The sequence below is a fragment of the Oncorhynchus clarkii genome, chromosome 12 (assembly GCF_045791955.1).
Source record: "Oncorhynchus clarkii lewisi isolate Uvic-CL-2024 chromosome 12, UVic_Ocla_1.0, whole genome shotgun sequence".
Classification (NCBI taxonomy): domain Eukaryota; kingdom Metazoa; phylum Chordata; class Actinopteri; order Salmoniformes; family Salmonidae; genus Oncorhynchus; species Oncorhynchus clarkii.
The window spans coordinates 21,507,112-21,524,272 of NC_092158.1; the positions used below are offsets into that span (position 1 = coordinate 21,507,112).

Here is a 17,161-nt window from a genome sequence, read left to right on the forward strand (position 1 = left end):
ACTTCTTACTGTATTACACAATGACAAACACACACACCAACACTTCTTACTGTATTACACACATACACACTGACAAACACACACACCAACACGTCTTACTGTATTACACACATACACACTGACAAACACACACACCAACATGTCTAACTGTACTACACACATACACACTGACAAACACATGAACGCATACACATTTTTACTAGCAAATTAACATCTTCAGTGGGTGTACCAGGCTAGCTCAAGCCTACAACTCTCTAACTGTTAGACGGTGTATGGTGATAACAAGCATTTAGAAGTTAATACAAGAAGTTAATAAGGCTCAGGTAGACCTTTCATTAAAGTTAACTCAACAGGAGTGAGATGTTATTTGATCTTAGGGTCCGACAGTCTGAAGGCTAACTGTGAGGAAGAGAGAGAGAAAGAGTGTGAAAGTGAACAAGAAGGAGAGAGAGAAACAGAGATAGAGCAAAAGCGAGAGAGAGGAGAAATACAGAGAGAAAGAGAAAAAAAGAGGGAAAACCAACAAAGACAGAGAGACAGAGATAGACAGAGACAGAGACAGAGACAGAGAGAGAGAGAGATACAGATACAGAGAGAGAGAGAGAGAGAGAGAGAGAGAGAGAGAGAGAGACAGAGACAGAGAGAGAAAGAGAGAGAGAGAGAGAGAGAGTAAATCACCTCCTCAAAGAAGCCATCTTCCCAGAACACCCTCTTACCCTCGCCCTCTGACCCTATGGGGGTCTACAACGCACCGCCGAGCTGCCACCCTGTCATACATCCTACATCATCCCCCATCCCTAACCCTTCAAACCCTCCACCCTCCTCCTCCCCTCTTAACCCGCCTTAACCCCTATAGGCTTCAAAGGATCCTGACACACACACACACACACACACACACACACACACACACACACACACACACACACACACACACACACACACACACACACACACACACACACACACACACACACACCCGGGCCCTATGGTATGACAGGCAAATCAAACCCTTCCCTTGTATCAATCATCCATCCTCCACCGTGACTGGTCAGGTCGACCCCAACCTTCTCCTCAGAGAGAGGCTCTGTTTCCCCCTACCTGATGCCTGATACCCATCCACACCATGGACCCTCACCAATCTGTTCTGTGTTTGGTGGGTCTGATCAGGGCCTGACTAGAGAGGTGTTACCCTGGGGATAGAGGGGCTAGGGGTGCACCCTGGGGCTCCTGCCACCTTCCACCTGTGGAACTAATGTCCCAGCAGATTTACTGGGCGCACATCAAGGGAGCCCCTTCGACTCGTTCCCCTAGACACACACTGTGTCCCCCCTGGAACCTCTTACCCCATCCCCTCTTCACCGGCCCAGGCCTACCACTCACACCAAGCACTAACTGTCAGGACTTAATGGATGAAAACCTTCCACATGTCTAGAGAGAGGAGAACCACAGCATGCATTTCACTCTCAATATGCAGACTAAAACTTATGTCACCAGCAAGGCACTTTGCATGTACAGTTGAAGTCGGAAGTTTACATACACCTTAGCCAAATACATTTAAACTCAGTTTTTCACAATTCCTGACATTTAATCCTAGTAAAAATGCCCTGCCTTAGGTCAGTTAGAATCACCACTTTATTTTAAGAATGTGAAATGTCAGAATAATAGTAGAGAGAATGATTTATTTCAGCTTTTATTTCTTTCATCACATTCCCAGTGGGTCAGAAGTTTACATACACTCAATTAGTATTTGGTAGCATTGCCTTTAAGTTGTGTAACTTGTGTCAAACGTTTGGGAAGCCTTCCACAACCTTCCCACAATAAGTTGGGTTAATTTTGACCCAATCCTCCTGACAGAGCTGGTGTAACTGAGTCAAGTTTGTAGGCCTCCTTGCTCACACACGGTTTTTCAGTTCTGCCCACAAATGTTCTACAGGTTTGAGGTCAGGGCTTTGTGATGGTCACTCCAATACCTTGATTTTATTGTCCTTAAGCCCTTTTGCCACAACTTAGAAAGTATGCTTGGGGTCATTGTCCATTTGGAAGACCCATTTGTGAACAAGATTTAACTTCCTGACTGATGTCTTGAGATGTTGCTTCAATATATCCACATAATTTTCCTGCCTCATGATGCCATCTATTTTGTAAAGTGCACCAGTCCCTCCTGCAGCAAAGCACCCCCACAACATGATGCTGCCACCCCTGTGCTTCACGGTTGGGATTGTGTTCTTCGGCTTGCAAGCCTCCCCCTTTTTCCTCCAAACATAACGCTGGTCATTATGGCCAAACAGTTCTATTTTTGTTTCATCAGACCAGAGGACATTTCTCCAAAAAGTACGATCTTTGTCCCGATGTGCAGTTGCAAACCGTAGTCTGGCTTTTTTAGGGCGGTTTTGGAGCAGTGGCTTCTTCCTTGCTGAGCGGCCCTTCAGGTTGTGTCGATATAGAACTCGTTTTACTGTGGATATAGATACTTTTGTACCTGTTTCCTCCAGCATCTTCACAAGGTCCTTTGCTGTTGTTCTGGGATTGATTTGCACTTTTCGTTTCCTTCCTGAGAGGTATGACGGCTGCATGGTCCCATGGTGTTTATACTTGCGTACTATTGTTTGTACAGATGAACGTGGTACCTTCAGGCGTTTGGAAATTGCTCCCAAGGATGAACCAGACTTGAGGTCTACAATTTGTTTTCTGAAGTCTTGGCTGATTTCTTCTGATTTTCCCATAATGTCAAGCAAAGAGGCACTGAGTTTGAAGGTAGGCCTTGAAATACATCCACAGGTACAAATGACTCAAATGATGTTAATTAGAAGCTTCTAAAGCTATGACATCATTTTCTGGAATTTTCCAAGCTGTTTAAAGGCACAGTCAACTTAGTGTATGTAAACTTCTGACCCACTGGAATTGTGATACAGTGAATTATAAGTGAAATAATCTGTCTGTAAACAATTGTTGGAAAAATGGCTTGGGTCATGCACAAAGTAGATGTCCTAACCGACTTGCCAAAACTATAGTTTGTTAACAAGAAATTTGTGGAGTGGTTGAAAAACGAGTTTTAATGGCTCTAACATAAGTGTAAACTTCCGACTTCAACTGTAAGTGTGAAGCCATTTCAGGGATGTTTTTCATTTCCCATTCAAAACAAAACCGGAAAATAGGCTGCTTATCACACAGAACACCTGTAGCCAGAGGCCAGGAGACTCTCTCTCTCTCGCTGTTATGAACAGAATCAAGGACATACGCATTGGTATGCGCGCACACACACACAAACTAATTTACCTGGGCCGTGTGATTAATCCAATGAGTAGTGATTGCCAGTAAAGCTCTATCTGATAAGAGGAGCTTGTGGCACGGAGGACAGCTGGTCAACAAAGCCCCATCCTGTGTCTCGGTTACCCAGTGACGTGTCACTGTACCAGTAATCATGTTAACAGCCACCACAGAAGCAGGCTACTGTATATCTGGCTAATCCTGAATACCTGGGTCGGAACAGAATTGATTGGATTCCTGTGGTGCCAGTCAGATATCGTTCAGCCATTGCCCAAACCAGATCAGTCTATCATCTCTAGATGGAATGAAAGAACAATTGCAAACCAACGTTGAAAGTGAAATAGAAAGTCATGTGGAGAATTGAATGTTTGTGAGTAGACAGTAGTGAAAAGGAGGTTTCTCTGACAGATAAGGAAGGAACCACATGTGTGATAGAGAGTAGTGGGTTGCCTGATTTAAACTGAGCACAACACAGAGGAGCTGAGAGGATCCAGCAACCTCTCCCGGTCCGTCTCCTGTTCAGTACAGACCTCAGCGTAGACTGCAGCCACTGCCGTCTGTCTGTCTTCCAACACCATGTTTAGACACAGAGAGCACCATAGACCCACTCGCTCCTCTACAGCCCTGTGTCAAATCGCTCTCACACGCACACACACACACACACACACACACCGACAGGCATACACACACACACGCATACACACCGACAGGCATACACACACACACATGCTGTGTGTCTTTGTGAGCGCAAGGTTACAGCCATCAGCTTAACACAGAACATCCCACAAAAAAATGTATTCGGTTTGTATAAATCTCTCCAATATCAGAGATATCTGAAGAGACGATACCGTCACAGATCATTTTGTGGATTAGGGATAGCTAGTAATGCCAACCAAAGTGGCTGCATGTCTTTCATCGAAGGTTCTTTCCTTCCTTTTTCTCTCTCTCGATCTCACACATTCTATTCCTCTGTCCCACACTCTCAACCCTCATGTTCTCTCTATCCTAAGCCCACTGCTCTCAAGGGTGTCCGTTACATACACTAGAAAGTGATCAAGACAAGAACCCTACAGTCACCCAAACATACCCCCCACCGAATTCTTCCTCTGAAACCACAGGTGCAGTGTTAAGCCTCCATAGAGCCAAACTTCGTTCACCCCTACACACACCCCCAGCACACTGCCCTCTGTGGTTCCCAGTCTCATGCAGTCCCACCGCTGGAGCAGAACATCTGTACTGGGATCAGGTTTTGCTTGGGGATCATGAGCTGGAAGAAGGCTGGGATGGACCTACTGCTGCTGTTGCTCTTCAGACCATAGAACCGTAGCCCAAATGCTGCTGGGCCTCAGACCATAGAACCGTAGCCCTAATGCTGCTGGGCCTCAGACCATAGAACCGTAGCCCTAATGCTGCTGGGCCTCAGACCATAGAACCGTAGCCCTAATGCTGCTGGGCCATAGAACCGTAGCCCTAATGCTGCTGGGCCTCAGACCATAGAACCGTAGCCCTAATGCTGCTGGGCCTCAGACCATAGAACCGTAGCCCTAATGCTGCTGGGCCTCAGACCATAGAACCGTAGCCCTAATGCTGCTGGGCCATAGAACCGTAGCCCTAATGCTGCTGGGCCTCAGACCATAGAACCGTAGCCCTAATGCTGCTGGGCCTCAGACCATAGAACCGTAGCCCTAATGCTGCTGGGCCATAGAACCGTAGCCCTAATGCTGCTGGGACTCAGACCATAGAACCGTAGCCCTAATGCTGCTGGGCCTCAGACCATAGAACCGTAGCCCTAATGCTGCTGGGCCTCAGACCATAGAACCGTAGCCCTAATGCTGCTGGGCCTCAGACCATAGAACCGTAGCCCTAATGCTGCTGGGCCTCAGACCATAGAACCGTAGCCCTAATGCTGCTGGGCCTCAGACCATAGAACCGTAGCCCTAATGCTGCTGGGCCATAGAACCGTAGCCCTAATGCTGCTGGGACTCAGACCATAGAACCGTAGCCCTAATGCTGCTGGGCCTCAGACCATAGAACCGTAGCCCTAATGCTGCTGGGCCTCAGACCATAGAACCGTAGCCCTAATGCTGCTGGGCCTCAGACCATAGAACCGTAGCCCTAATGCTGCTGGGCCTCAGACCATAGAACCGTAGCCCTAATGCTGCTGGGCCTCAGACCATAGAACCGTAGCCCTAATGCTGCTGGGCCATAGAACCGTAGCCCTAATGCTGCTGGGACTCAGACCATAGAACCGTAGCCCTAATGCTGCTGGGCCTCAGACCATAGAACCGTAGCCCTAATGCTGCTGGGCCTCAGACCATAGAACCGTAACCCTAATGCTGCTGGGCCTCAGACCATAGAACCGTAGCCCTGATGCGGCTGGGCTTCTGTACCCTGCTCTAGCCTCCACTGAACTTACAGTAGCTCTACTACTTTCAATCACTGATCCCACAATTTGACTTTAGGTAAATGGAATAGGCACAAAGAAAATGCCACCCTATAATGCCAAAGCAATTACACTGAAATAACATCGATGTAGGAAATGTTATATCACAAGAGACTGCAATCAAAATATGTTTTCAACAAATAGTAAGTTTTCAGCTGTGTCTGTGTAGTGTAGAGAAACTTAAAGTGATAGAGCGACATGTTGCCATGGTGTGATCCTCTCAGGCAGTAGAGTACGGAAGGTGGGATCTGGGATAGGGAGAGGGTGAGCTGACCTTGTTTACATTGCTGAGTCTAGTAGATGATAAAGCCAGTCGTTTTCCACTGCTTGTGGCCTTACGGCGTCTCCACGTTACATCCTATGTTATGTTTATCTAAAATGGATATCATTCTGAAATGCATATCATTCTGAAATGGATATCATTCTAAAATGGATATCATTCTGAAATGGAGAAATGGATATCATTCTGAAATGGATATCATTCTGAAATGGATATCATTCTAAAATGGATATCATTCTGAAATGGATATCATTCTGAAATGGATATCATTCTAAAATGGATATCATTCTGAAATGCATATCATTCTAAAATGGATATCATTCTGAAATGCATATCATTCTAAAATGGATATCATTCTAAAATGGATATCATTCTAAAATGCATATCATTCTAAAATGGATATCATTCTAAAATGGATATCATTCTGAAATGGAGAAATGGATATCTTTCTGAAATGCATATCATTCTGAAAAGGGTATCATTCTGAAATGGATATCATTCTGAAATGGATATCATTCTGAAATTGAGAAATGGATATCTTTCTGAAATGGATATCATTCTGAAATGGATATCATTCTGAAATGTATATCATTCTGAAATGCATATCATTCTGAAATGGATATCATTCTGAAATTGATATCATTCTGAAATGCATATCATTCTGAAATACATATCATTCTGAAATGGATATCATTCTGAAATGGCATCATACTGGGTCTTTCACTGGCTGGTGTTCACTCCTGTCCTGCATGGCGGCAAGACTCAAGGACTATCAGCAGCCATGTCACACATACTGTCTACTACAGAACAAAATAGGCCTACATTGGGTAGTAGAACAGTCATTTGTGTAAGTTGTAACACCACACTATAAGGTGTAGGGCCTATTCAGAAAATATTATTCTTTGGGAACTTTACATCAGCCTAAATAACAGGTGGCAAATTAACCACGGTGTGAAGATTTATGAGTTACCTCCCATGTGTGCTAATTTAGAGAACCATGACTGATCTGTCCCAGCAGTACTGGGAAGAAGGCAGAGAGAGGGCTGAGGGGGAGAGGGCTGAGGGGGAGGGGCTGAGGGAGAGAGGTCTGAGGGAGAGAGGGCTGAGGGGGAGGGGCTGAGGGAGAGAGGGTTGAGGGGGAGTGGGCTAGGAGAGAGAGGGCTGAGGGAGAGAGGGCTGGGAGAGAGAGGGCTGAGGGGTAGAGGACAGAGAGAGAGAGGGGGGAGGGGCTGAAAGAGAGAGGGCTGAGGGGGAGAGGGCTGAGGGAGAGAGGGCTGGGAGAGAGAGGGCTGAGGGAGAAGGGCTGAGAGAGAGGGCTGAGTGGGAGAGGGCTGAGGGGGAGAGGGCTGAGAGAGAGGGCTGAGTGGGAGAGGGCTGAGGGGGAGAGGGCTGAGAGAGAACTGGGTTAAGGGTAGAGGGCTGAGAAGGAGGGCTAGAAGAGAGAGAACAGACTGGGATAGACAGACAGACAGTCTGTCTCTCTGACTGACCAGACACAAGTCTTCATTCACTGCGCCCACTAAAACTGCAGTTTGGGTTGGTAGGCTGAGCTTTAAACATGAGTGGGAAACGAGAAGCAGCTGGTCTCCTGTCCTCCCAGCTCGGCCTGCTTGCCTGTCTGTCTGTCTGTCTGTCTGTCTGTCTGTCTGTCGCTCGCTGTGTGTGTGTGACAGAGAGAGAGGGTTCTGTGCTTCATGGTAGAACTGATGCCCACACGCTCCACAAAGGTGTGTCTGTGAGTGACTGCTATTTTCATTACCTTACATCAGACAGAGACAGACAGACAGAGGGTTGAAATAGTCCATTGTCCTTACTCCTGACCTATGCGACCTAAGTCAAGTGATATACTTTGTAGATGTCTCCATTGACCGAAGTCTCCCACACTGATCATCAGTCAAGTATTTGGAGACAAACTGTTAAAGCTGCCACCAACTGAGCACTACAGCCATTTCTGTTAGCTTTTAAGCCTAGCCTTGGTACTTTATAAACAATGTAGCCACCAAGTCTCAGCACTTTATCAGCCCACAGTGCATATCAAAACCAGAAGCATAGCAGGACCATTCTCTCTACGCCAGACAATCTTGGAACATTCCAAGGTGTTTAGTGGCTTACAGTATGTGCCATTCAAGGCCATCAATGCATCTGATTATTCTCTGGTTGTTTATATGATGTTCTGTCTGCAATTCACAATAAATAGTGTATTTCTCCTCCTGGACCCACATTGATGTATAACTGTAAAATAATAGTGCTATAACATGGAATGGGTCGGCTGATTACCCATAATTACCACATTGGGTGTAGCTCATTAGCAGCCACATAACACCTGGAAGGAGCACACCAAATGATGCTCGGTTTTATCACAGGTATCTTTTATATGAGGGGAAATCTAATTACAGTAAACAGAGAGGGGCAGAGGTTTTACAGACAGAGATTCATTAACCCCTTCTTCAGTAAACAGAGAGGGGCAGAGGTTTTACAGACAGATATTAATTAACCTCTTCAGTAAACAGAGAGGGGCAGAGGTTTTACAGACAGATATTAATTAACCCCTTCTTCAGTAAACAGAGAGGGGCAGAGGTTTTACAGACAGATATTAATTAACCTCTTCAGTAAACAGAGAGGGGCAGAGGTTTTACAGACAGAGATTAATTAACCCCTTCTTCAGTAAACAGAGAGGGGGAGAGGTTTTACAGACAGATATTAATTAACCCCTTCTACAGTAAACAGAGAGGGGGAGAGGTTTTACAGACAGATATTAATTAACCCCTTCTACAGTAAACAGAGAGGGGCAGAGGTTTTACAGACAGATATTAATTAACCTCTTCAGTAAACAGAGAGGGGCAGAGGTTTTACAGACAGATATTAATTAACCCCTTCTTCAGTAAACAGAGAGGGGCATAGGTTTTACAGACAGATATTAATTAACCCCTTCTTCAGTAAACAGAGAGGGGGAGAGGTTTTACAGACAGATATTAATTAACCTCTTCAGTAAACAGAGAGGGGCAGAGGTTTTACAGACAGATATTAATTAACCCCTTCTTCAGTAAACAGAGAGGGGCAGAGGTTTTACAGACAGATATTAATTAACCCCTTCTTCAGTAAACAGAGAGGGGCAGAGGTTTTACAGACAGATATTAATTAACCCCTTCTACAGTAAACAGAGAGGGGCAGAGGTTTTACAGACAGATATTAATTAACCCCTTCTACAGTAAACAGAGAGGGGCAGAGGTTTTACAGACAGATATTAATTAACCCCTTCTTCAGTAAACAGAGAGGGGCAGAGGTTTTACAGACAGATATTAATTAACCCCTTCTTCAGTAAACAGAGAGGGGGAGAGGTTTTACAGACAGATATTAATTAACCTCTTCAGTAAACAGAGAGGGGCAGAGGTTTTACAGACAGATATTAATTAACCCCTTCTTCAGTAAACAGAGAGGGGCATAGGTTTTACAGACAGATATTAATTAACCCCTTCTTCAGTAAACAGAGAGGGGCAGAGGTTTTACAGACAGATATTAATTAACCCCTTCTACAGTAAACAGAGAGGGGCAGAGGTTTTACAGACAGATATTAATTAACCCCTTCTTCAGTAAACAGCGAGGGGCAGAGGTTTTACAGACAGATATTAATTAACCCCTTCTTCAGTAAACAGCGAGGGGCAGAGGTTTTACAGACAGATATTAATTAACCCCTTCTTCAGTAAACAGAGAGGGGCAGAGGTTTTACAGACAGATATTAATTAACCTCTTCTTCAGTAAACAGAGAGGGGCAGAGGTTTTACAGACAGATATTAATTAACCCCTTCTTCAGTAAACAGAGAGGGGCAGAGGTTTTACAGACAGATATTAATTAACCTCTTCTTCAGTAAACAGCGAGGGGCAGAGGTTTTACAGACAGATATTAATTAACCTCTTCAGTAAACAGAGAGGGGCAGAGGTTTTACAGACAGATATTAATTAACCTCTTCTTCAGTAAACAGCGAGGGGCAGAGGTTTTACAGACAGATATTAATTAACCTCTTCTTCAGTAAACAGAGAGGGGCAGAGGTTTTACAGACAGATATTAATTAACCTCTTCTACAGTAAACAGAGAGGGGCAGAGGTTTTACAGACAGATATTAATTAACCCCTTCTTCAGTAAACAGAGAGGGGGAGAGGTTTTACAGACAGATATTAATTAACCTCTTCTACAGTAAACAGAGAGGGGCAGAGGTTTTACAGACAGATATTAATTAACCCCTTCTTCAGTAAACAGAGAGGGGGAGAGGTTTTACAGACAGATATTAATTAACCTCTTCAGTAAACAGAGAGGGGCAGAGGTTTTACAGACAGATATTAATTAACCCCTTCTTACAGGCAATCATTTCAAAAACAAACTCAATGAAACTTGACAGTCACAGCTATTTTAGATTTGCAAGGGTGAGGTGTGTGTGGGGTGTGTGTGTGTGTGTGTGTGTGTGTACAGTGCATTCGTAAAGTATTCAGACCCCTTGACTTTTTCCACATTTTGTTACATTACAGCCTTATTCTAAAATGGATTCAAATGTTTTTCCCCTCATCAATATAAACATTATACCCCATAATGACAAAGCAAAAACGGTTTTTTAGAAATTGTATTAAAAATTAAAAACGGAAATATAACATTTACATAAGTACTCAGACCCTTTACTCAGTACTTTGGTGAAGCATCTTTGGCAGTGATTACAGCCTCGGGTCTTCTTGGGTATGACGGTACAAGCATGGCACACCTGTATTTGGGGAGTTTCTCCCATTCTTCTCCGCAGATCCTCTCAAGCGCTGCCAAGTTTGTAGCGTCATACCCAAGAAGACTCAAGGCTGTAATCGCTGCCAAAGGTGCTTCCATTTTAGAATAAGGCTGTAATACAACATAATGCGGAATAAGTAAAGGAGTCTGAATACTTTCCTGAATACACTGCATGTGTACCTTTTAGTTATAAAGCTTGACACCCAACTGTGTTCTTAACAAATGTGTGACGACTGTCTCAAAGTCCAACACCACACTATACACCACACCATACACCACACCATACACCACACCATACACCACACCATACACCACACCATACACCACACCATACACCACACCATACACCACACCACACACCACACCATACACCACACCATACACCACACCATACACCACACCATACACCACACCATACCATACACAGGAAGACAACAGAAGTTTATAGACTAAATAATACAAAACCTTCCCATTCAAAAGACACCAGCTATAGTATAACAGAAGCTTATGCATATGTAAACTAGGTTTGCTCAAAATGATTGACACTTGTTGCTCTGCACAAACAAATGCAAATATCCATGATTAACTCCACATAATCAATATCTTTCTCCAAGTTGATAGCCTTTGAAACAGGAGCGATGACAATGAGCGTAATCTTCCCCAGCCAGACCTCCAGCCGTGGATCCCCTGCAGTCCATCACAAAGCTTTCAGTGGCATTCATTGAAAATGACAACTGGCTGTCCATCTTAAAGCAATTCAAAACATGAAAAGGGGGAGGAGGGGGGGTGGGGGGCAGATGACTGCTAATGCTCACATGCTAGACCCGGTTGAGATCATAATAGATTTGCCCCTTCATAAATACCACTGGGCAAAAAATAGACCCACAGCCAACCTCCCAATGAGTCTGTGCACCTCCTCACCCCAACAATACAGAAAGCAAACCTGCCTGCAGTTTGTGAAAACATGCCTTTGCTCAATAAATCAAAGTGTCTAACTCTGCAGTACTCTACCACTAGGTTAGGGAACATCACAAAAAGAGGACAACTTATTAATAACTAGATTAATAGACTTGCATTCAATATGTCAGGAATCAAACTATATAACCACCAATCAGACAATCAGTTAAAGACCATGCTGAAGTTTGTTATAAGTTAGCACAGACAGACAGACAGACAGACAGACAGACAGACAGACAGACAGACAGACAGACAGACAGACAGACAGTCCTGCAGTAACAGCAATGCAGTAGATAGTCGTGTATTGGGCTACTCACCATCAGTCCCGGGTCTCAGTGAAGCCAGTCCAGTCACCAGCAGTACAGTCCTCCAGGCCCATCCCCACGGCAACCACACAGCCACCATCCTACTGTTCTGTACCATCGCACGCACAATCCCTGAGACACTAGCTGGCAACACAGCTCGCCACTACGCAGAGAGGATGTGTGTGTGACTCTACGTGAGTGAGTGCCAGTCCCCCTCTGTCTCTTCTGCGATCTCAGGAACTCCTCACAACACACTGCCACCCTGCAGCCTCCAGCGCTATGCACTGACAGCCTGGGAGAGAGAGGAAGAGAGAGAGAGAGGAGAGGAGGAGGAGGAGGAGGAGGAGGGAGTTACTCAGTTGCTCTCTGTCACAGCGTTGTTTGACCAGCCTTTTCTCTGACCACCTTGTGGGGAGAACAACAGAGGTACAGCTAAGCCTCCCTGGACCCCACCACACACACACACACACACAGACGCAAACACACATGCAAACACACACACATAAATACGCACTGGCACACATACACTCACGTTCAAAAAGTAGGAGATTGGCAGAGGGGCAAAAGAGGGCAGCAAGGGGAGTAGTGGAGATAAAGTTGGGTTGAATGGGGTCTGTGAAAGGCAGAGACACAGAGAGGCTGAAAGCATGGAGGATGAGAGGGAAAGTAAGAATGTTTCTCATAGATTCAAGGCAATGTGTTTTTGTTACTTCTTCCAGTGGAAGAAGTGCCGATGTATCTCAGAATATCTCTGGGGTCCAGGAGAGAAGCTCCTGTGTGTGACAGCTCATCTCAGACCAGTTACAGAGCAGTAGGCAAAGTGTGAAGCAAACACACACGGCCTGACACACACGCCCGTACACATTGACAAAAGCTCTTCACAGGTCATGTGATTATCATCGACACCTCCAGCTAGCAACACACCCCCCTCTCTCACCAATCCACTTATATACACACACACACACACACACACACACACACACACACACACACACACACACACACACACACACACACACACACACACACACACACACACACACACACACACACACACACACACACACACACACACACTGCCTCCCAATTGGACCAAATTCCACCAGGCAGCACAATACTTTCTGTGGGTTATAACCTTAAAAGGATTAGCCTAACTATTACCAAGATTATATCAAGTTTGCTAGAGTGCCCCTCAAAACAGTTCGCTGTGGTGTGAAGGTGCAACAGGGCCAAAAAACATACGGTGTCATTCTATGCCGTGATTTTGTGGAGGGTGTGTGTTTAACAACGGGAGATAAAAAAAAATCTGTGGTCCAAATGGTGGGGTGAGCAGTAGGTAGCCAAATAAAGACAATAACAGCTGCCATACTGTCCTGATGGCAGTGAAGAATGTGGTTAGAGGAAAAACAACCATGGAAAACCAACCAAATGGGCTGATCTTCTCCTACACCTGTTATGTCTCCATAAGGACCTCTGTGAACAGCAGCTTGAATCCCCTTCTCTCCTGGCCAGGATAGGAGGCTTTTCTCCCAGACAGGATAGGGGCTTCTCTCCCAGCCAGGATAGGGGGCTTTTCTCCCAGCCAGGATAGGGGGCTTCTCTCCCAGCCAGGATAGGGGCTTCTCTCCCAGCCAGGATAGGGGGCTTCTCTCCCAGCCAGGATAGGGGGCTTCTTTCCCAGCCAGGATAGGGGGCTTCTCTCCCAGCCAGGACAGGGGGCTTCTCTCCCAGCCAGGATAGGGGGCTTCTCTCCCAGCCTGGATAGGGGGCTTCTCTCCCAGCCTGGATAGGGGGCTTCTCTCCCAGCCTGGATAGGGGGATTCTCTCCCAGCCAGGATAGGGGGCTTCTCTCCCAGCCAGGATAGGGGGATTCTCTCCCAGCCAGGATAGGGGGCTTCTCTCCCAGCCTGGATAGGGGGATTCTCTCCCAGCCTGGATAGGGGGCTTCTCACCCAGCCTGGATAGGGGGCTTCTTTCCCATTCAGGATAGGGGACAGGACAGGGGGTCAGTAGACAAGGGCTGTAGTCTGGAACTCTTTCCCTGCAAGGCTGTATGTCTATCTGTCACTCCTGATTTGCGCTGCGCTCTGGATTAAATGTGATAAGTCTGCCTTTCCTGGAGCACGAGTGTATGAGGAGGGATGTGAACGGGTCAGCGCACCTCACACACCCCCTCTGAGCTGCATCAAACGCCCAGCGTGGAGTCCCCCTGCCCTGATCAAGCAGCCGCGAAGAACCAGGGAGATGTGAGGGGGTTTGGGGGGTAAGGGGCGCAGCAGGTGGGGGTGGTTGGTGGGGGTCTGGTCGGGCAGATAAAGGAGTTTTGGAAGTAGCGGCGGGCTGGTGGGCTGGCTGGTGTTTTGAGATGTTAAATTAACCCTTTCTATCCTGACCGCTTTCACTATTGCTTTGATTCCTCTGCTGAGCTCCAAACCGCAGGTCCACTTTTCAAGTCTTGTTCCATATAGCCAGCCATCTGTTGGTTAGGTTTCTTAAGAAGAACCATCTGTCAGCACCTTGACAGCTTCATGCAACCACACTGTTATTAGCTGTTGCTCTCCAACTAAACCCTGATCAGTGAAACAGGAGTATTTGCTTGGACATGCAAAGCACCTGTATACAACAGCTTGACTCATTTGGCTGGTACTTGGTGTCATTGTTGGTTATCACTACCACCCACAAACATGAGAACAGTTGTAAAAAAAACATATTAGCAGTAATGTGGCATGAAAATATGCCCAGCTTCTCAAAATTCAAAAAGGAAAACTTTGAGACAAAACACCTTTTGTCATACTGCAAGAGAAATGGTGAAGAATAACCTCACCACTAAGCCATGGCAACAAAAATCCGTGACAACAACCCAGATGATTAAATTACAATGGGCCAGCGAAGGAATGCGTGTCATGAGCAATGTTCCGCCGACGGCCACACTGACCCCGGGCTCCGTGAGAAATTGGGGGGGGGGGGATTTGCCCGAGGCCTCAGAAAAATCGGGGGATTTTCGGCAGCTCAGTGGTTAAACTTGCTTCTGTCACAGAATCTTGGGCTGAATTTTCACCGTTTATTACCGTGGCAACACAGCTGCCTGGAGCAGGGAGCCCAATCAGTGTGCAGGGATGGAGAGGACTGCGACATCATGTTTATCCCAAGGCCAGACAGTGAGACGTACCTCCTTTTGTGGAGCGCTCATCATCCTCATTTCACATGAAGAACACTGAGATCTTGTTAAATACACCCAGCTCCCATCTCCCATCAGGCTCCTGGTTTTTCTATAGAGCCAAGTTTGTGGGATAATAATCAATGCTGTTAAAATGTTTTTTTTTAATAAAACGTATCCACCTGCTTTGGCAGTTTGACACAATATCAGTTTCAGAAGCAGCATCGTTAGTGTATGACGCAGCACTCTCTAAATCATTATGTGGATCCCATATATAAATGATATCCCATTTAAATGTGACCCCCCCCCCCCCCCCCCCCTCCTTCTCTCCAGTCCACAGCTCTCCTCTCCTGCAGAGTCTCATCCAGAGAGAGAAGAAAGAACCTTATGAATATGCAAGAGCCACACAATGGCACAGCACAGAGATTATACTCCGATTCAAGCTTTGAAGTCCAAAAGAAAGAGTGAGTAGAAAGAAAATCTAACTTTATTGAAGGACAGTAAAGGACTGTCACAGCAAGGCTCTCTCTCTCTGTGAGGGAGCTGCGGAAAGCACCTATATTTCTGCAGATGATAATGGATAAGACTCGTCCGCAAACCCATTCCACAAGACAATGATAGCTGGCCTTAATTCTGAGATTCTGTATTCAGCATTTCTGAAATAAAAACACAATTGAGTTGAGAACACAATATGGAACGAGAAACAAGGTCTTAGTATACAGAAGGACAGAACAGTTTTTCCAATTGTCATTTCTGAAAATAAAACTGAATGCCACCAACTTCAAATGCAATTGGGGCCATTTAGTCGACTGGTTGATTGTTTGGTTGATAGGCTGTTAGTCGACCAACATTTCTTTAGACCAGCAGCAGCCCCCCCCAAAAAATTACTCTAAGACATGTGCTACTGAAATTGTATATGGTTATATTACGTAGGAACAATGGTGTAGCACTAATAAAAATATGATTATTTTATAACAGATGCGCTTTCTCACGTGATGGATAACAGTGACTCTCCACGGTTCTGAAACACGTCAGTGCGCTGCTGAGTTAACCAGGATATTGGTGTAGAGAACAAAGCTGTGGAGGCAGCAGCGGAGTTAGAAGATGAGAAAACAGCCATTGCCTTAATTGGCTAAAAGTGAGGAGAGAAAACCACAAGTTAATTAGGTCTATAATCAACAGCCTAACTATTAAATGTGCCTGGCTTTATAAATCATCCATATACTGTATATCTACAGAAATAAGACAGATCCTGCTTCTGTTGCCTGTTTGAGTGTCTGTGAGCACCAACCACAACATGTTGGATAAACAACTTTACACATTCGGCTGTTTTAAAAAAAGGCTTTACTTTAAAAAAATGTTTTAGAACAGCCTCTCTGGTATTATTTATAATTGATTTAGTGTTGTTTACACGGTTCCAAATTGTCTGAAAGTTACATTTATAATAACCATTATTTTTCTTGACCTCCTTATTGTTATTATTGCTATTATTGTTATGATCATCATTATTATATTAATAAGTCATGTCATTATCATTAGTAGGCTTAGTATGTCAGCCTTGTATAAACACCATTGAGCTGTAGAGCATTCTGTTTCGTCTTAATACCGTAACTTACTTAGGCCTTATTTAAATACTTCTATAAGCTATAGTATCAATCATTCATTATACAAGTTATTCAAGATTTTAGTTTTAAAATAAAATAACAAAGCAACCCTTGAATAATTATCGTAAGCAATAAATAAACCTTCCCATTTTGGAATTTGCATTCATGAATGAATGCGACTGGTTTTAGAATTTGCTGTAATAGAGGCGGTACAACAGACTCTCTGGTACGCTTATCATTTATTTTAGTGTTGTTTACATTGTTCCAAACAGTCAGAGAAATTATATTGTAAGCTAAAGGCACATGTTTGGGACATAATATCCACGCAGCGCTGGCTCCTTACCTTCTTTTTCTTCATCTCCAGTATTTTCCACAACTAGTCA

The 17,161-nt window shown here is 45.0% G+C and overlaps 1 protein-coding gene across 1 annotated transcript in view; it reads right to left on the reverse strand.

The window, feature by feature from the left end:
• The window catches only part of LOC139422871 (bone morphogenetic protein receptor type-1B-like), a 118,344-nt gene that overhangs the window by 19,354 nt on the left and 81,829 nt on the right, over positions 1 to 17,161 (reverse strand). The window contains exon 4 of the mRNA XM_071174302.1: positions 12,030 to 12,309. Coding sequence (XP_071030403.1) covers positions 12,030 to 12,135 — 106 coding nt within the window. The 5' untranslated portion in view covers positions 12,136 to 12,309. The remainder of the gene's footprint in view (positions 1 to 12,029; positions 12,310 to 17,161) is intronic.